We start from the raw sequence: 21,480 nt of genomic DNA on the forward strand, positions 1-21,480 counted from the left end.
CAGACAGCAACATAGAATCGGCCCAGATCCGGCCCACATCCAGGCCGTGTGGTATTTATGTGTGGGCCGAATCTGGGCCGACACCAGTGTTGGGGAAAGTTACTTTTAAAAGTAATGCATTACAGTATTGTGTTACTCCCAAAAAAAGTAACTAATTGTGTTACTTAGTTACTTTTAATGAAAAGGAATGTGTTACATTACTTTTGCGTTACTTTTTCTCACCTGGGCTGGGCTTTCTTGTTTGTTTTTTTAATAACAACAAAAACATTTCTATTTTTGCCAAACGTTAAGGCTCTTTCACACCAAAAGTGAAATGAATAAACCTCGGACTGAAGGGTTGAAATGCATATTTACACCTGTACAGAAGCAGCTCAAACAAACCTTTCAGCTTCTGCTGTTCTGGATTAAAAAACAATACGATACAAGAGAAGGACGTTCAACACTCTTATTCCTAAATCTAATCTAAAGTAATTTTTGCTTATTAGTATGGCTGAATTAGATCATTGAAGGTCAGCAGCAAAGACATTGCTTAATAAAGTGAGATTAAATACATAAAGTATATTTGTGTCATTTAATATAGCTAAGAATAAAAGTTTTGCAACACCTCACTTTATTTCTCTGAACATGGGGACAGGAGAGCTGTCAGTCAATAAATGTGGAAAAAGTAACTATAGCATTACTTATATGAAAAAGTAACTTAGATATTTTGTTGTAAATTGAAAAAGGAATGCGTTACTTTACTAGTTACTTGAAAAAGTAATCTTATTACTTATTACTCAAGTTACATGTAATGAGTTTCCCCCAACACTGGCCGACACTATGTTGCTGTCTGGGTAGAATGACTAGAAGCTAAATAATTATAATCATATTACACTGAAATCTTATATCAAGCTTTGCCATCACATTAAATTAAGACATTTTAAAATATAATATACATTGCAGCATTGGTGAACATTCAGAAACAAAATAATCATACTGACTCCATACTATATGTGTACAAATTTAAAATAAAATGACCAAGTTAGGGTTAGGGTCATATTATATAATGCAAAGATGTTAATGTTGTACATCATTCACAAGCCAAACGTCAGTGGGTTTGATCTGGTTGGGATCCTGACGTGCTTTGAATGTTATTTTCAATGTAAAACACGAGTGTGTCACTGACAGACTCATCAAACTGACCCGGAGTCAAAGCTTCCAGAGCAGATCATTGGTCATGAGGAACGCTGTGATCTTTGTGCTGTTATCAGGTGAGTTTGGAAAAACTGCTTCTTAACATTCATTAATTATCAATGAGTTCATGTTTCTTTCCAAAGCTTCATCTTCTGTAAATCAACTGCTTTCATTCAAGTCAAAAACATTATTTAACATCACAGAATCAACCAAAATACATTAATTTATACCAACAAAAGTCATCTATATGGGTTACATCATGTAGAAATAGCTCTTTAATTGCTTTTTACAGTCTAAAAGAGCATGAACGTGTTAAAATGGGCTACATTTAGAGTTACGAATGCAAATAAAAATCCTCAGACTTTACACATTTCTGCCCATTTCTATCCTGTAGTACAAGCATTTAACATTCACTGTATCAATCTAAATATATTACACCAATAAAACTCATTTTTATGAGTTAAATCAGGTAGAAATAGCTCTTTAAGGAAACAACTAGGGATGCTCGATATACTGATCACCATATCAGTATCGGTCGATATTTGTTAATTTTTAATGTTATCGATGTCAGTCCAATAAGAAGATTTGGCCGATATATTAAAGCCGATAAATAATGTAGTATTTCCTTCAGCTGAGACTCTTCAGATGCGCACTGTTCAACATGATGGTTTTGAATTGCTTGAAATATGATTAGAATCACTTCAAAAAAGGAAAATACAGTAAAGTACTGCAAGTCTGTCATATCGGCTTCATAAAACTACCATGAAAACATTATAATAGTTTGTTTGGGACATGGTGAGACTTTTGTTTTTGTAATCAGGCTCTCGAAAAGTACATAAATATAAATATATAATTTTGATTTGTCTGCAAATGTATCAATTATCGGCTTTCAAATATAAAGAATTATCGGTTATCGGTATTGGCCAAAATGTTCCTATCAGTGCATCCCTAGAATCCCTGATTATTACTGTGTATAATACTTATATCCACATGAATATTTCAGTTTGCATTGTTATACTAAACAGGGGCGTCATGCAAGCCAAAATTCTGGGGGGGCACAATCTGAGACATTGCAATTGTTTTCTGATGGGTGATATGGATCATGATAGGAGGGGTCAGGGGGTTTCTCCCCCTGAAAATTTTTAAATTCTGGCTGCTAAACATACCATTTCAATGCAGTTTGGGAGGGACAGAAATACCTTAACGGAGCTAGCAGCAACCCTCCTCTATCTGAGGACTAAGTTAAAGTATCTATTTTGTAAGTTTATGTAAAAGACAGGTTGATGAAAGAACTGTAAGCTCAAATTCAAAAGCTTTTGAAGTCTACTTCATTAAAGCATGTTTACACACACACTTACTGTACACTTAGGCCTACTACACATGATTTTAAAAACAGTACCATTGCAGTTTTTATGTTATGATTTTAAATTGGTATGTGACCTAAGAACGATCTTACATTAAATGTACATAAAGGTGCTGAGGTCTGACTTTGTGGTGCTCTGAAATTAAGTTATTTTAATATTAATATGTGATGAAGGACTTTGAAAGAAGTTTGACAGATTTCAGTGCTGAATAAGGTTAACACTACCCCGTTTATTTGAAAATGGTTAATATTTGACAGAAATGTAAAAAAGTAATCAAATCAAATGTAATATGTACGGAAGCGTATTGCATTCACTTGAGGGAAAATAATCTACTCTGTTTTTCTGAATTAACAAGTTAATTATCTCAGAATTACGAGATAATTTTTCATGAATAAAACGTTTTTGCTCTGTTTTTCTGAATTAATGACTTAATTATCTCAGAATTATGAGATAATTAAGTCATTAATTCAGAAAAACAGAGCAAATATTTTGTATGAAAAATTATCTCATAATTTTGAGATAATTAAGTCATTAATTCAGAAAAACAGAGCAAAAACTTTTTATTCATGAAAAATTATCTCGTAATTCTGAGATAATTAACTCGTTAATTCAGAAAAACTGAGCAAAAACTTTTTTTCATGAAAAATTATCTCGTAATTCTGAGATAATTAACTCGTTAATTCAGAAAAACAGAGTAGATTATTTTTCCTCAAGTGAATGCAATACGCTTCCGTAAATATGTAACATTACTTTAGTAAATCATTGAAATACTGTAGTTACACTGCTCATTATTATTATCAGATAACATTACTATGGCTTTGTATGGCAGTAATGTTAGCCAGCTAGTTTACGGTTAGACTAGGCTAGCTATCCATAATGTTACACTGACACAACTTAAGTTAATGCTCTGAATTCGCAGCTAATATCAAATCCATAACTTTTTGATCAAGTTAAAATTTCCAGGTCAACCACAAATAATCCCACTACCTTTTAATATCATCCGATAACTAATTCAATGCCGATTTGTTGCTTTGCCCACTTACCACTTCAAGACCATCTGTATAACATTGCCAGCTCAACGTGCGAGAGTGAGTTGCTTGAACATACACAGCAAAGACGCGCGTAGCGCTCTAGATTTGATATACACAGACACCATATTAGGAAAAAGGGGCGGGCTGATGCTGACCGATTTATTACACATCCAGAAGAATACATTTGAGTCGTTATAGGCTCTGGTATATTATGGAGCATAATAGGAATAAAGTTGTGACAAAAAAATTACCAGGGAGGAAAAATCTGAGGGGGCACGTGCCCCCTCACTTTGAATGGGCATGACGCCACTGATACTAAAGGTTTCAATAACTCTTGTTAATGCATTGATTATTTTACTGTATTTCACTTCCAAATTTTGCGTATCAGCTCTTTCCAGTCCAGAACGCATGAGATAAGATGTTTGCATGTTTGTTGTGTTTCAGCTCTGACGCCCGTGGCGTTCTCACAGCTTCATAACTTCGTCTTCGTGCCTCTGACAGTGAACTGGTCCGAGGCTCAGACCTTCTGCAGACAGCATTACACTGATCTCGCCACCGTTAATGACAAGGAGGACAACGACAATCTGTTAAAAGTTCTAGCAAACGTTACTAGGCTAGTTTCAATTACAGTAGATAAAATATTGTTCAGGGTTTTTAATTAATGAACATCAATAAGGGTGACATCAAACTTGAATGGAAAAATATACACTTAAAATATACAAGTCCCCCAGTAGTCAATAATTTTATCCCTTAAACTCATATTTTAAACCCAAAATGACATATTTAAAAGTTTTTTCCTTTAAAAAAATTGTCTTCATGCCTTAAAATAGCTTGAACGTAACTCGACACCCTTGCCTCATTTAATATATGCGGTTCTATGAATATGCAAATGAGCCCCGCCTCCACTCACTCACTCAGCTTAGAGATCCACTGGTTGACGATCACACGTTGATCTGATTGGTTATAAGGTAGTTTGTGACGTCAGAAACACCAGTGTTTTAGTAATTTATGATGCTCTCGGTGTGCAGCTGCAATGCGTTTTAAAATAAAGGCTTCAATATTCTCGAGAAAAGGAGTTTTCCCACAGCGTTTGCAACGCAGTACTCGTTCCCTTATCTCTAAGGGAACCGAGGTTACGTAAGTAACCAAGTACGTTTTTTCAATAACCATGCATAAACATTATTCTCTCAAAAATACAAACATGTACATACATGTTGCTCACATATTATGGTAGCCCTGTTTGTGCTGAATAGAGTGCAATGACACTTTTGCATTACAGTTTTTCTCGATTGCTTAAACACATTTCTTGAAATAATGCCTCGTATTCTCAAAACAGTAAACACAAATCCATAACGTCTCACCCAGTTCTCAAGCATCCCTAGCCAGCGGGGGGGAATCAACTGAAATATATGGCAGGCTTCTTCCATTTCATCGTCTCTGTGTAGAAAAATAGAAGTACTGATTACTGTAACTGTAACACATCCTTTATACAAAATGGAAGCATTCAGAAAACTCTATCTGTATGTGAGGCAATCTGATGCATTTCTTTTTATTACAGTAGTACAGAGCAACAGCTACAGTACATGTATGTGTTGTAACAGCAGGGTTGAAGCTTGACACAAAGCTCATATTTTTATAATTAATTAAATCTAACTGCAGGTTCAAAAAGGAATGCATTTTTGGTTTTGCGCTGGTTTATTTCTGTTCATGTTTCCTCAAGTTAAAATGGGTAAATACATTTATGCCTTTTGATCCAAAAAATATAATAAAATGTTATGTGCTTTGTAACATTCTAAAATATTAATTTTACATAATACAAATGATGCAACATGATTTCAATGATTATTACTATGGTTTAATTTTAAGTTTGAATAGGCCTACTAAAAAATATATTTTAAAGGTACAATATGTACCAAATGTACAATTTAGTGTCCAAAGACACTAGAGACAAAATTGTACACCTCCACAAGGCTGGAAAGGGCTACGGGGAAATTGCCAAGCAGCTTGGTGAAAAAAGGTCCACTGTTGGAGCAATCATTAGAAAATGGAAGAAGCTAAACATGACTGTCAATCTCCTTCGGACTGGGGCTCCATGCAAGATCTCACCTCGTGGGGTCTCAATGATCCTAAGAAAGGTGAGAAATCAGCCCAGGGAGGAGCTGGTCAATGACCTGAAAAGAGCTGGGACCACCGTTTCCAAGGTTACTGTTGGTAATACACTAAGACGTCATGGTTTGAAATCATGCATGGCACGGAAGGTTCCCCTGCTTAAACCAGCACATGTCAAGGCCCGTCTTAAGTTTGCCAATGACCATTTGGATGATCCAGAGAAGTCATGGGAGAAAGTCATGTGGTCAGATGAGACCAAAATAGAACTTTTTGGTCATAATTCCACTAAACGTGTTTGGAGGAAGAAGAATGATGAGTACCATCCCAAGAACACCATCCCTACTGTGAAGCATGGGGGTGGTAGCATCATGCTTTGGGGGTGTTTTTTTGCACATGGGACAGGGCGACTGCACTGTATTAATGAGAGGATGACCGGGGCCATGTATTGCGAGATTTTGGGGAACAACCTCCTTCCCTCAGTTAGAGCATTGAAGATGGGTCGAGGCTGGGTCTTCCAACATGACAATGACCCGAAGCACACAGCCAGGATAACCAAGGAGTGGCTCTGTAAGAAGCATATCAAGGTTCTGGCGTGGCCTAGCCAGTCTCCAGACCTAAACCCAGTAGAGAATCTTTGGAGGGAGCTCAAACTCCGTGTTTCTCAGCGACAGCCCAGAAACCTGACTGATCTAGAGAAGATCTGTGTGGAGGAGTGGGCCAAAATCCCTCCTGCAGTGTGGGGTCGCAAAGTGTGAACATTGTAGTGTAAATTTTCTGAGTTGTTTTGTGTTGATTGGAATATGTGCTTTTGGAATGTGAAATCTGTTTTATTGCACTATATTTTATTTAAAATGTGCTGTTTAAGTATAATAAAGCTATTCTCGCTTTAAAGCTTTGTTTCATTCATATGTTAATCTAAAATGTTATTTGGCATGTTAATGTATTGGGACTTGAGAATTGACAACTGTCAATAGGCATCGAGTAAACGTCGAAGATTGACCTGTTTTCAACGTTGAAAAGTCGGACAAATTTGACGTCTTTTCAATTTTAATTTTCAACCTTCAGTGGACCGTAATTAGATGTTGAAGATTTACGTCTATGCAATGTCTAATAGACAACTTTTTGCTAGCTGGGATATAACTGTATGTGTACAATAAATAATATATATTTGCTTACATGTCTACTAAAACACATGCAAGAGCAGAGTCAATGTCAAGACCAAGTTTGTCTCGAAGCTCTCCTCATCTCAAAAACACCACGCCGATATTGATCCTTGTTTAATTTCTCTATTTTTCCCAAAGCCTGCTTGCCTCAGTTGATCTACGTTTACGTTTACATTTTATTGGATCTTCTGAACAGATCCTCTGCCTTTTTAGCATATATAGAGAGAGAGAGAGGGAGGCCTATGTAAGTTTTCTTTTCTTTTCATATATCATTACATTATTTACGCAAGTAAACACCCAATACTTGAACAGTTTAAAGTGTAATCTGCCAATTCAGGATGCAGACTCTGTATTGGGACGCAGCAAACCAGCTTAATTTATCTGGCCATGGTCTTGGCTAAGCCGAAAATACATGATCCGGCAGCGCCAGGGCTGAAGCATCCTCACCATGTCCTCCAGTAAAATATAAAACATAAAAATAACAATAGCCAATTCTGGCTCCATAGCTGTTTACTCAGTTATATCAAATGAATGATCAGGATGGCAGCTGTCCTCTCGCACCGTTGCTTGGCGCCAGGAGCGGTGATCAGGAACACCTGATTGCGCAATTAGGAAATCCTACGAAGGCTTGGAGAGAGCGAGGCAGTTTGTGTAAATCTACTTAGGGTTCAGAGTATTATTTTTTCCCACATTAATTTCACACGTCTAGTACAATTATGTGGTTTTGTTTTATTAATACAGTATACACTTTTTTCTTGATATACCCCGAAAGAATGGAAGTGAAATGTGACAACATGCCCCATAGGTGGGGTACATTGTAACATGACCATATGACAGATTAAAATGCTATCTGATCAAATCAAACAAACATACAAGACAAACTAAAATATTTTCTCAATAAAATACAATTATTAACTTTTTCATATAAAATAATGGGATTTTTTAATAATTCAATTTTAAACTAATTTTTGAGTTTTGACTACGAACACAGGAAAACTATACAACAAGCTATACAAGCTATACAACATAGTTCAAAACCTATTAATAATTAGTAATTTCTGAACATTGACTCTCAGTCTTTATTCTTCTCAGTCTTTATTTCTCATGTTTTCCCAATAGAATTAATAAAAGTATAGAATATAATTGTCATGATTCTGCCTTGTGTTTTAGTAGTTCTCTAGTCTTGTGGCAGGATCATGACAGACCCATGTTTTGTGTACAAGCGCTTGGTCATTAGTTTGGCCATGTGCTTGTGTTGTCTCGTTTCCCAGCCCCGCCCTCCTTGTTACCCTCATTTAGTAATTATCTCCTCCTAATTATCACCTGTTCCCTCATTAGTTTGTCCCTATTTAATCCCCTTGTGTTTGCTGTCCTTTGTCGGTTCATCGTCAAATGTGTATCTATGCTTGTTGCTGTGAATACCTTGTCTAGAGTTTTTGTTAGTGAAGTTTATTGTCTTTATATAGTTAAGCCTTGTCAGTCTAGTCACTCGTTACCTGTGTTGTTTTGCCCCCTCGTGGGTTTTGTTTTCTGTTTTATATCAATAAATCCCGTTTGTATTGTGTACTGTCTGCGCTTGGGTTCATCTTGTTGCACGCCCGTGACAATAATAGCATAGTTCTAATAGGGGCTCATTGTAACTCAGTGTGACAACATGCCCCGCCTGAGCAACTGGGATTTAAACCCTGCTAGTGTCTTCTGCTAGTTAGCAAAGCATTAAAGAACTATCTCAACTGTAAAATAACATATTGGAGATTACAATAATATCAGATTTGTCTAATTAAAAACAAATTAAAAAAAAAATAAAGAAGAAAAATTTACTTAAGTAAGAAATGTACTTTTGCTATGGTTTAATAAATGTCTACGGATATCTTCCAAAAAAAAAAATATATAATAATAATTTTGGCGCAATTTGTTCTCTATATAGTGTTGATATGGCAACTAGTAAATACACCAAGTTTCATCATGCTAGCGTGTATGGAAGTATTAAAACAAGGGTGTGACAACTAGCCCCGCGTTACCGCTCTCCCCTACATGGTGCGTCCTTCGAAGGATGCAGCCTTCATATTGACTATCACACGTTGATCTGATTGAATACTCAGCAATGGTGTTGACTTATGAATTTACACATGGTTTGTCTGAAAGCATATTAAAAACACCATAAACAACATTAAAAGCTGCATTTTCACCACAGGGGGGCTTTAAAGTGTAGCCGAAATATAATGTCATAGATTAACCACAAGAGGGAGTGATACTACAGACATTAATGATGACTGGTGATTTCTTGTTTCTCCCCTGCTTTGTCCTTCAGTCCTTCACTCGACACCGGTCAGATGAGGTTATATCAGAGTTCAGGACAGAAGATGTACAGATAAATATCAAATGCAGACGCAAAGAAATCAACCAAATATCACACACTTCAACAACAGTGCATCTAGCGTCATCAAAGTGATAGTTCACCCCAAAATATGAATTCTGTCATCATATACTAATGACATTCCAAATCTGTATGACTTTCCTGCTTCTGTGGACAAAAACCAGAAGATATTGTGAATAATCTTGGTAACCAAACATTTTTGGTTCCCATTCACTACCATTGTATTTTGTTGTCCATACAATGAACAATAAATGGGAATCTGTTCAGTCATGAACATTTTTCAAAATATCTTCATTTATGCTCCACAGAAGAAAGAAAGTCATACAGTTTTGGAACAACATGGGAGTGTTGATTTCTGGGTGGATTCATCATAATGAATCTTTGGGCTGTTATTATCATCATTATTACTTATATGTTGTACTCATTACAATATAATTAAGGTTTTGCAATGATAATGTTAATTTATTGTGATGTTTTCAAAACAAGCTTTAATCTCAGTGTCAAAATCATCTTGTTCTGCACTGCATACCTTTCCTTTACAGAGAACTGTTTGCACTTCAAAACACACTGCACGTAACATACATTTTATTATTATTACATTTTAATATACAAAGCAAACATATGTTTGTTTTGCATATTTATATACTTTGCTGTAATTATCTACTTTTGTATTGAATTGTATCGCACTACTGTTGAATGCCTGAGCCTCAACCAAATGCATTTCAATGTACAAATTGTCTTTAACATTTGTATGACAAGTAAATAACCTTGACTTGACCAGCAAAATAACTGTTAAAATTACTGTAATTACTGGGCAGCAGCCTATATACTCCTTAATAAATGAAGATAAATATGTGTACTGATGAAGCCAGCAGTGTTGAGTTATGAGCTTTGGGTTCGGCTCTGGACCGGCAGTCATGCTGTCGAACCGGTTCGTCCAGTTCAGAAGAACAAAAAATGGAACCGCAAGTATTTGGAGAAGTCGAGTGCCGGAGAGAAGCATCGCGGAGAGCTCAGCGCGGAGGTACGGTCGCTTTAATCCGGGTTTATGGGCTTAAAAGGGTGTTTTATACATGTATTTAAAAGCTTGTTTGATGTGTTGAGAACAAGACAGTCACATGAAAACCGAGTAATGTATCAGACTTTATATATTCAGGTATGGGTTACACTTTATTTTACGGTGTCACTGGTACAGTGTAATTATTTAAGTACTGAGTATTATTAATTAGCAACATGTACTCACTGTAGGATTAGCGTTCGCTGCGTGTAATTATACATACTGATATTATTATGTAACAAAGAAGCTGTGAAATAGTGTTGCCCAGTTCTCTCACATGAAAACATGGAGGATGAGGATGCTTTATTTTGCTCTGTCATGTTCTTCTGTTAAACCCCACCTGACACTTCAAATCAATTATCATTTCTTTAGAACAGCTGCCAATCATATTTACATCAGATTAAACACATGCTCCCCACATGACAAAAACATGTTCTCAGAACGTCTGGCTCAAGTTATGTTCAAAACTTCCATGTGTTAATATATTTTTTTAAACGTTTATTCTTGGTAATGGGAACATTGTATCATTCTTCAAACATCATGGAAACGTTACATTTGAATGTTCTCTGAACGTTCTAAATCAAGCAGTGACGTGTCATTGAAGTCCAGATCACTTTGAACGAACATTCTATTAAAGTAACGCTTTTTTATTAATATTCGATGCACTTTACGTTGTTTATAGATGCCAAATAAAGCAATAACTGTAAACATGTGCACAATGCTCTGGGATGAAGCGATAATGAGTGAGTTACAGGGAAAATTAGGGACGAGTTTATGGAAAACAGTGTCATATGAAAAGCCCAGATATGCAAACTAATGCAACAGACAAAGAGAACGACACAGAGAAGAGGGTTTCATGTGAAGCGTTCAGAGGTAATACTTTATTTCCTCTGTTCACCTGGTTTTGTTTTCTTTCTTTTCTTTCATGCTTGTGAATGTCATGTGGGTTCAGGGTTTCGGGATCTTTCCTCTGATGTGTGTGTGTGTGTGTGTAAGATCTCATTCTGGAGGAATCACACACACACACCAGCTCTTTTGTTAGTCGTTGACTCATGCTGTATTGTGAAGGGATCTGTGATGTTTGTGACTCAGTCTGTCAAAAGAGCGTCAAGAGGAGAGTCTGATCCCAGATCAGAGAGATAGAGTCACTCACTCCCAGTCACTCCCAGTCACTCACACTGAAGCTCTGGAGAACTGATATAATAACAGCTTTCTTTAACAGCGTTTTTGTGGAGAAATACTTAAGATGCAGATTGTGTAAGATATTGAGACTTGTGTTCAGAGAATACGTCTTGAATTAAGTTTGTTTGTCTTACAATTTTTCATGTTTCCAGCATAAATCTAAGAAAATGTGTTGCGATTTATGCTTTTATAAACACAGTACTGTTCGAAGGTTTGGGGTGAAAACTAAAAACTGTGAAATATTACTCCAGTGTAAATCTGCTGTTCTCTATGTGAATATACAGTAAAGTGTAATTTATTCCTGTGATCAAAGCTGAATTTTCAGCATCATTACTCCAGTCTTCAGTGTCACATGATCCTTCAGAAATCACTCTAATATGATGATTTGATGATGAAGAAACATTTATGATTATTATCAGTGTTGAAAACAGTTCATATGTGTGTTGAAACCGTGATACACTTTATTTTTCAGGATTCTTTGTTGAAGAGAAAGTTTAAAAGAACAGCATTTATTTGAAATAGAATATTTTGTAACATTATAAATGTCTTTACTGCCACTTTTGACAAATTTTTTACAGTTTTTTACAGTTTTTTAATTTCTCAATACTTATGTCACTTTTTCACAGCTCTTCACCCAGTGCGCTCGGTATATGTGGGATAAACCGTGGATCATTTAGCTTTGCTTTGGCACAAAATGCATTCAATGACGACATCTTTCAAATTACATTAATTCTTTTCTCACTTCGACACAACAGCCGCCCTTGTGTGTCTACAGGCCAGTTTGTGTCCTTGTGTGTCTACAGGCCAGTTTGTGTCCTTGTGTGTCTACAGGCCAGTTTGCACATGCTTACACACCGTTCTCAAAACGGTCAAACTTAAGTTCAAGACAATAACATAATACAAAACTGAAGCAGTTTGCTACATTTCTACAGTAATATTGTAATGAAAGATATTTCGAATCTAAAATGCCAAATGCAGAAGACCGAGTAGATTAGCATTCCTGTATCGGTGGATGGTGTGTGTACAGTACAAGTTCTTGTATTTTCTGAAGAAAAAAAAGGCTGTCAACCTTTGCTAGTGTTAGGGAAGAATGTGTTGATTTGAGACATGTATGAAGTGATTTGATAGTTTTAGTGCATTTTGAATGTGAAATTACAGTTTTTTTCAATTGCTAACACACTAAACTGACACGCACAGCACAGTTGTGTAAACTGACACACACACACACACACAGAGCAAAACCTCTTCTCACGTCTCCAAAAGTCTAAACACATTTTCTGCTTTACACACATTTTGCAATTCAAAATGGCACTTTATAAACACACTGAACACGGTTCTCTGCGTAACACACACAATCTGACATGTTTGCCATTTCAAAACACTGGCATTCAAAATGACACTCCGTGATCTGATTGGCCGATACACGCGTCACCTGACCAGACACCTCAACGCTTCACTGTTAACACTTCAGTCTTTTCAGTTCACTGTTTTTTGTGAGCATATTTGTGTTCAGTCCGGTGTAAATATATCTGATGTGCGTATGTTGCACTGACTTATTTGGTGAAAAATATGTTTCAACAGCATGTGTGTGTGTGTGTATCTGCAAATATTACTGTGCATGTGAACAATCTGAAGACCTTTCTACAATCTGAACTATTTTACAGTTTTTCTCAATTGCTAAAACACAATTTCTGAAACCTTGCTCCTTTTTCTGAAAGCGTTAAACACAACACCTCGTCTTCAAGCACTATTCACAGAACCTCTGACTCCTCTTGCAAAGTGAAACTTTCGCCTCAAAACAGTTTTACCTGTGTTCAAAATCAAACACTGCTCTCAAATCATAAACAAAGTGATCAAAATGATATACACTATCAAGCAGTCAGAAAACAATACACCAAAAACAGAAAACACATTGTTCAAAACATAGTTCTTGAAAGATATCTGCGGACTGCTATTCTGTTTGTAGATTTACCCGTGACACCTTACTGGACCATCAAACAGTTCAGGGAGAAGTACATTTAATCTCAAAACAAATTTCATATTTCTCCGTCATTGTCTTTTGATGAACGAAAACATGTTATATCATAGTAGCTCAAAATTGATCAGAAATTACTCCTCTGCTTTGCTCTTTGCAATTTTATTTTGTGTTCTTCCTCCTCCTTGTACCCCTATTTTTACAGTACTGTACCCTGCATCTCACACACTTCTCCTCATCTCTGTGATACTGTAATTCTTGTTCTTTGTTGATATGAACCTGCAACCAGTCAAAATCTATTGAGCAGTCAGTGCTGTTAACAAATGGAAAGCACAATGTTCAGGGCCATACAATGTGTTCATTGTACAGTATACAGCCTACAATGCACTGTACTACAGTATACGATACTGAAAGGGACAAAAATCAAAGGAGTAAACATGTGATCAGTGCTTCTTCTTGTCTTTGGGCATCATTTGAAACAGGTTAAATCACTTTTGTGTGGTTGTGTTCAAACAATGACGTGTTTACCAGTGTGGATGACGTGTGCATTAGAGTGCAGTAATTTGAGAATGAGAATGTGTTTAGAGTTTTGCTGAAAAGTCTGAGTGAGATCTGCAAATTGTGTTTTACCATGTGAAATGGTTTAAGGCATTGACAACAGACTGCACAATTAGCTAAATGAGTTCAGGCAACTGAGAACTTTGCAGTTTGGGTGTGTGTTTTTTTTGGGTGTATTTTGATAAAACCAGCCTAGTTTGCAAAACTGTGTGTCAGCAATTACTGTAATATCTGCCGAGATAAGGTTGGTTAGGAGAACTGTGAAGAGTTGTGAAAAAACTGTAATGTGTCCTTGATTTATGAAGAAAGTGTGTGTGTGTGTGTGTGTGTGTGTGTGTGTGTGTGTGTGTGTGTGTGTGTGTGTGTGTGTGTGTGTGTGTGTGTGTGTGTGTGTGTGTGTGAGAGAGTGTGTTGTGTCAAGTCAAGTCACCTTTATTTATATAGCACTATTTACAACACAGATTGTTTCAAAGCAGCTTTACAGAGATAACAGGAGAATAATGCAACAAAGTTTGTTTTATGTGTATATATATATATATCCGCTCTGGAGAAAACAGTGATGCCATCGTGTGTGTGCGTGTGTGTGTGTGTGTGTGTGTGTGATTGGGTGTTTCTGCTTAGGCAACAGACATTTGGTTCCACAGGTGTGTGTGTGTGTGTGTGTGTGTGTGTGTGTGTGTGTGTGTGTGTGTGTGTGTGTGTGTGTGTGTGTGTGTGTGTGTGTGTGTGTGTGTGTGTGTGTGTGTGTGTGTGTGTGTGTGTGTGTGTGTGTGTGTGTAAGAAATATTCGCTGTATCCAGTTCATCCTGTTCACGTAAATTCACTTTGACCGTGACATCAGAAGCTTTTGTCTGTTTTGTCCAGGGTAAACACACACTATAAACACACACACGTCACAGTTGTTCTCGTTTTTTCCTTTTTTTTCTTATATGTGTTTGTTAGTGTTTATCTTCTAAAGAATAAGATGTGATGTCTGTTAGTGGTTGAATATTGAACTTTAGTGAAATGAGAGCATTTGCATGTGTGTGTGAGTGTGTGTTTGAGCTGTTGTCTACTGTTTACATGTTCATTTACAGCATTCAGTGTATAAATAGGAAGAAGCACAGGTGTACTTTATCTCAGATCTGATTTGGCAGTGAAATGACATGTTTCACTGTAAACCTGTCGTCACTCAGAGCCGGTTTATTGACTGACGTCTCCATCACACTCTTACAGATGAAGGTTCGTCATGCTTCCATTACACAAAAGGTTCGTAATAGCAGAATAATGTGCTTTAGATTATTAAAATATACTTCAGAGTAAGACAAAATAGTTATTTTAAACTCTTAGGTTTAATTTGACCACCTGAAACACTGGTTACACTCTTTATTTCTTCCTGAAATTAGGGGAATATATTTTTAATCTAGGCTTTTACATTTGCTGTACACATTTTCTAACTTTTGTGTTGAGGTCAAATTGATTTCCATGCAACAGTGACAAAATAAAACACTTTAGAAACACAGCAAAAAAGAGTCAATAAATAAATAAATAAACTTTATAGCTTCTCAAACACAAATGTACTCAAAATTAAAGACTCGTCTTCTGAATCATCCAGTAAGAATTGGCCGTTTCTTGTCAGTTTCACAGCCAAACATAATCTGTCAAAGGACGTGTGTGTGTGTGTGTGTGTGTGTGTGTTTGTTGCTAGACTGAAAAGAATTGTAAGAGCCAGTTTGAGAACCAGACATAACAAAAATGAAGAGGGAGTACAAATAGCAATAAATACTTACACAAGTGCAAATAATGATAGATACTATTTATAATTTTTATTACTATGTCTGTGCTGCTAATTAAATATGTGGGTCAAATTGACTCCTAACACAATAGAATTACATGGGAAGTTGTACATTTCTCTCATAATAGAGGTTTTCTATTTTTACATGAATCGAAAACACTTTACAATAAGGTTTATTAGTTAATGTATTAAATAACATGAACAAGCAATACATTTGTTACAGTATTTGTTAATCTTTGTTAACGTTACTTAATAAAAACACAGCTGTTTGTTGTTCGTTCATGTTATTCATGGCGCATTAACTAATGTTAACAGGATTTTAATGAAGTATTAGTAACATTAACAAAGATTAATAAATGATGTATGGCTAAATGCGGTTCATTATTAGTCCATGTTAACTAATGTTTTTATTGATTTGAAGTGTTTCTCCTGTGTTCTTCAAGCGCAGATGTAATGGCTGACAGATCCAGGAGCGGAGCTTCCCCACATGGATTCGCTTCAAAAGACCGACAAGTGAAAACCTCTGAGAACATTCATTTGTGAAACGACTGCATCTGCTCTCAAACCCTCACTTTCCCTCAGTTGATTTGGACGATGTAAGTTTTGACATTATTTATGTCTATGTATTGAGTGCGCTCAGTGAAGAACTAATCAATCAGGCTCTTGGCGTCTTGTAAAGAATGATCGAGATTTTAACGGTAAAAGACCGTAAAAATGCTACAGTGAAAAACTGTTAATTGGTTAACAGAAGGTTTCCGTACTACTGTATATACTGTGAATAACTGTGATAGATCTAACCATACATTTAAAGTAATTTTACAGTAAAATACCATTAATTTTATTTTTTTTGGAAGGGAAAAAGAACAAGTCATTGTATAATTTAAACCTAATTTGACATTCCCACAATTCCCTTGCGTGACACTTCACATTTGATGTATTTTTGTTGAAATTACTATGTTTCTTCATAGTTTTTTCTAATCAGTTATGTACATTAGGGTTTTATGTTACATTTAATGTTGTTAAATTATTGTTTATTGCATTTTTTAAATGTCATGTGTGTTACCATGATGGTGTTCAGTGTTTGTGTGAATGACTCCGTGCAGCTTCTGTATATTACTATTAACTTTCTTGTGAAAAGCAGCGTGTGATGAGCTTTGATTCATCATGTGACTTCAATAGGTCGGTAAATTAACATAATATCAGATAATGAAATATGTTTATTTACTGTAACTTTAAGTTAAGTCTTTAAAACCTGAAATGTTGCTACCGTATGTTTTCACGGTAGATTTCTGGCCACCACAGCTGCCATTTTTTTACCGTAAATTTAACCTTTTTTTTTTTTTTACAGTGTACGTAAATAAATCCCCAACCGTAATGCTGGACAACACGAAGGCTTACATCGAACTGGGAGTCGCCAAGCTGGAGAACGTCCCCGAAGCCCTGAAACCTCGCAAGTCGTGCCTCGGAGGGGGTCGCGGTCCCAATGAGGACAGCTCCACAAATGCACTCAACACAAGCACTTCTTCCTCTCGAAACGCCCCAGAATGGACCGAACCCGACGTCGTTGACAGGAGATTTAGTTTGGCGACCGTATCTGAGACTTCCAGGACTTCCAATGGCACCGTTGAGGGTTCTCAAAGCTCCCAAAGCCGGTTCCTCGTGGCTCCCGCAAACGACGAAGCGCGGGAATCCCGCCAGAGCTGCGGGTGTGTGATGCCGTTCCTGCACTGTCTGGAGGAGACGCCGCTAATGGTGTCGGGACTGTTCCTGACGGTTCTCTTCTGCGTGACCATCATCGTCATCATCCCGTCCACCGGCAGGGTAAGAGCTGTCAGGGGATCTACAGTTACAGACCCCAGGACCAGATCCGATTAAAGGTGCTGTCTGTAAGAATGACAGCTAGTGGTCGAAATCAGTACTGCAGTCGAAATTCAAAATATCAGAGATCGTTGTTTCCCCGCCTCCTCAGACTCGACGCTCACGCGGGTCGCCAGTTTAAGGACACGCAACAGCAACAAGCGCAATTGACAATTAAAGCCGAGGAGACTTACAGACTGCAAGTTAATGAGTAGATTTAGCTGCGTTTTAATATGCTCTCGTTCATAGAGATTTTTAGATGGATATCGAGACTTGTGTGGAATCTGCACTCTCTGACCCAGTGTGTTTGCTCGTTTCCATGGCTGCGATACGCTGTGTTTCCTGCCAACTGGCAACCCGGAGTGTCTAAATACTATTGGCTGAACTGGCAGTGGGCGGAGTCACACAGACCAAAACAAAAGTTACACACAGCACCTTTAATTAAGACCCGGAGTCAGAAGTCAGCTTCAAGACTCACAAGGAGTCCGTAGGCCGTAACCCCGCTTACAGTTACAAAGATCACAGCAGTTATACCCTTCACTGAGGCCTAAGATCAAGATAATGTGTTCTTTCTCTCAAGGAGAGGACTCTTTTAATCTAACAGTAAAGTAAAGACTTTAACAAAACAAGACCATATGTCATCTCTGGAAGCCGGGCTAAATGAGCAAGCACTGTTACTGTATTCCTGGCGTTGGGCCAGACCCTCAGTCACCTCTCAGACATGAAAAGAACATTTCAGTAATCACACTGGTAACTTCTATAACAAAGTACAATCTCATAAGCCTAGAGAAGTCATTCAGTTCATTTAGAAGGAAAAATATTGATGAATACCTTGATTATAATCACTCATTAGATATACATAGGAGCAGCAGTGTATTCCAGACAGTATTTCCAGCCGTGTTTCTCACTGAAGGTTTCTCTCCTCCCGCAGAGCCTCGGCGTTCACGTGGCGGCGTTCGCAGTGGTGTGTGTGGTGGTGTGTGTCTGTGTGGCTCTTCTGGCGTGTCTGCCGTGTTTGCCGGTGCTTCGGCGGGGAGAGACGCCACTCGCGCTCTTCATCTGGTCTCTGCTCCTCATCGTCGCCTTCGTGTTCGTCTTCACCGGAGGCGTCGTCTCCGCCTGGGACCAGGTCAGAAGATCTCTTATTGTGTGTTTTAGTTAACAAAACATTAACAGGACACTCGCACACTATTTTGTCTTTTTTAAGCCAGAAATATGCTTTATGCAAATCATTTTCATTTTAAAAATAAGTCTGTCATATTTTGTCATATATAATTATTTAATAATATATATATATTTCTAGGACATCTCTCCTCTAGCTAACTTCCCTCTTCATGCTTCTCTCTCCTCCACCCCCCACACCCCCCTTCATGTGCACGTGCACTAACCCCCCACCCTCACCCCAAAATCATTCTTGTCGGTGATTGGTTGGAACACTGTTTGTTATGTTTCGTGGTCCAGGCTGGGCCAGTTTGTTTTTGTTGTCGTTTGTGGAGCCTGGGCTGTCTACAGAGACTGCGTGTCTTTACAGTGTGTTCAGGGGACAGGCAGCTAGCGGATAGTGAGGAGATGCTAGCGGATAGTGAGGAGATGCTAGCGGATAGTGAGGAGATGCTAGCGGATAGTGAGGAGATGCTAGCGGATAGTGAGGAGATGTTTGCTGGATGTGACAAAAAATGTTTCAGCCTAAAAAACGCTTGACATCGCTTAGAGCACCTTTAATTTAGTTTTTATTTATATATTTTCATTTAAGTTTTCATTTTAATTTTAGTTAATGTTTATGAAAATGTTATTCATATTTTAAATTCATTTTAATATTATGTTGTTTTTTGTTATTTTCAGAGAATAAAATAAAAAGTAAAAAAAATTAAATATTGCCTTGACAACTAGCTGAAATAAAATAAGTTTGCTTTTTATATATTTATTTAAGTTAACGTTTATTTAATTTCAAGTAACAAAAATGCAACTTTATGGTTTTAGTTTTTAACAATAACCGTTCTGTATATTTGAGAAATACTGATTTTCACCTGCTGTTTTTCATCTTCAGGTCGCGTTCTTCCTCTTTCTGTCACTGTCAGTTTATACAGTTCTTCCTCTCAGGCTCTCATGGGCTCTGAGCTTCGGCATCGGAGTGAGTGTTTGTCACATCGTCATCATCAGTACATATGTGTCCGTCACCAGTCCGCAGACACGTGACCTCGCCGTGCAGGTAACACACACATACACACACACACACACACACACACACACTCAAACGCACTGCTGTACAAACACCTGAACGCTTCATGGCTGGTCAGAGGAAATGTTATATGCAAAACCTGTTCAGCAAAGGCCACCGGCTGATTTGCCTGTCACCACACATATTCAAAACCTCTTTCTGTGTGTCTCAGTTGGTGGCGAACGCAGTGCTGTTTGTGTGCGTCAACTGTGTTGGCATGTTTCACCTTTGGCACACTGAGCACGCTCACAGGAAGTCCAGCAAGAAACGAGAAGATTTCAGCAAAAACCGCTCCACACAGGCCAAACAGAAACGTGATCAGGTACAGAATCCCATATATGTGTACCTAAGTGATGTGAAATACTCTGCTCACGTGAAGTTGCTATGCACTCATAATAATAATAGGAATGATAGTTGTTTTTATTATTTTCAAATGATTTTTTTTATTTAATTTTTATTATTAAGTTTTGTATTTGTATTTTGTTATTCATTTTATCATCATATGGCATCCGCAGCCGTGGTCACGGTGCTCTGATTGAGCACTGGCTACACGGCCGAGTCCTGAGACACATCAGGTGACCATCGCACCGATCTGCCGCCCGTGGCTTACGCCTTGCCTCTCTACAGGCCGGAGTGCCCTTAGAACAAGTGTCCAGGCACATTTTTGTCACAACAGATGCCTCCAGAATGGCTCGCCATCTCCTCCTCTGGAGTCAGCAGCGGCTCAGGTCGCTCCGTGCCATTTACATTCTGGGCGAGCTCAATCATGCAGCCGACGCGCTCTCATGACAGCTCACACTCCCGGGAAAATGGATTGGTGTTCTTCCTGTTGGGTAGTTTCCCAGTTGGCCCAATCAGCTCTGGGTTTTCCTTCCTGCAGGAGAGGTCTCCCTCAACCTTATAAGTGTATGTTGCCCATTGCAGTAGACGGTAAGCCTTTGGGAAAGCATGCCCTGATTTCAGGTTCCTGAGAGGAGACTAAATCCTCCTCGGCCACGCCTCATCCCCTCTTGTTACCTCTCTGTTCAACTTGAAGCCCTACAGAGAGAGCCCTTTGAGCCCCTACAGTCAGTCAAGCTTAAGATCCTGTTTCTCCTGACTGCGCTCACATCCATCCAGAGGCTGGGGGTCCTGTAGGCATTTTTGGTCAGAAAAACGTGTCTGGAATTTGGACCGGCTGACCCTCACATAACGCTGAGATCCCGGATATGTGCCCAAAGTTCCCACTACTCCTTATCGGGAATCAGGTGGTGAACATGCAAACACTGCCCCTTGGTGAGCCTTGGTCCACTTGGAGTGTTGCCTCCTCCGCCTAACACCTTCGCGAGATTCTACATTTTTCAGGTTGAGTCGGTTTCTTCCCATGTGTTTGGTAATATGCGGGAAGACTGGCTCTGTGTCTCGCTCTAAGGAGGGATACAACCACTTCCTTACTCTCCAGGTGAGTTCCCTACTCGGCAAACCCAGTATGGAGTTTCCTCCAAGCATCCTTCGGCAGTCAGATGCCAGGCCCAGTACTTGAGTTGCATGCCCAGTTGGTCAGTCCCTGTGCTGGGCTAGATGTCCCACATGTTCCCTCTGGGTAATCCCATATGTGTAATCTTCCACGGTACGGTTCCCCTGTCTGCAAACCCATGTCTTT

At 38.2% G+C, this 21,480-nt stretch overlaps 1 protein-coding gene across 2 annotated transcripts in view; it reads left to right on the forward strand.

Annotated features, from left to right (window-relative positions):
- Nucleotides 1-10,156: 10,156 nt before the first annotated feature.
- LOC311079295 (adenylate cyclase type 4) overlaps nt 10,157-21,480 on the forward strand; it is a 30,467-nt gene continuing 19,143 nt past the window's right edge. The window contains exons 1-6 of one of the 2 annotated variants that reach the window (XM_084108564.1): nt 10,157-10,241; nt 16,212-16,359; nt 17,112-17,584; nt 18,552-18,749; nt 19,668-19,829; nt 20,011-20,160. In XM_084108564.1, the coding sequence (XP_083964690.1) occupies nt 17,138-17,584; nt 18,552-18,749; nt 19,668-19,829; nt 20,011-20,160 (957 nt within the window). In that variant the 5' untranslated portion in view covers nt 10,157-10,241; nt 16,212-16,359; nt 17,112-17,137. Of the gene's footprint in view, nt 10,242-16,206; nt 16,360-17,111; nt 17,585-18,551; nt 18,750-19,667; nt 19,830-20,010; nt 20,161-21,480 lie in introns of both variants that reach the window. The other variant, XM_084108565.1, reaches the window with a different exon arrangement.

The sequence above is a fragment of the Abramis brama genome (assembly GCF_963993115.1).
Source record: "Abramis brama genome assembly, chromosome: 3".
In the NCBI taxonomy this organism is placed as follows: Eukaryota; Metazoa; Chordata; class Actinopteri; order Cypriniformes; family Leuciscidae; genus Abramis; species Abramis brama.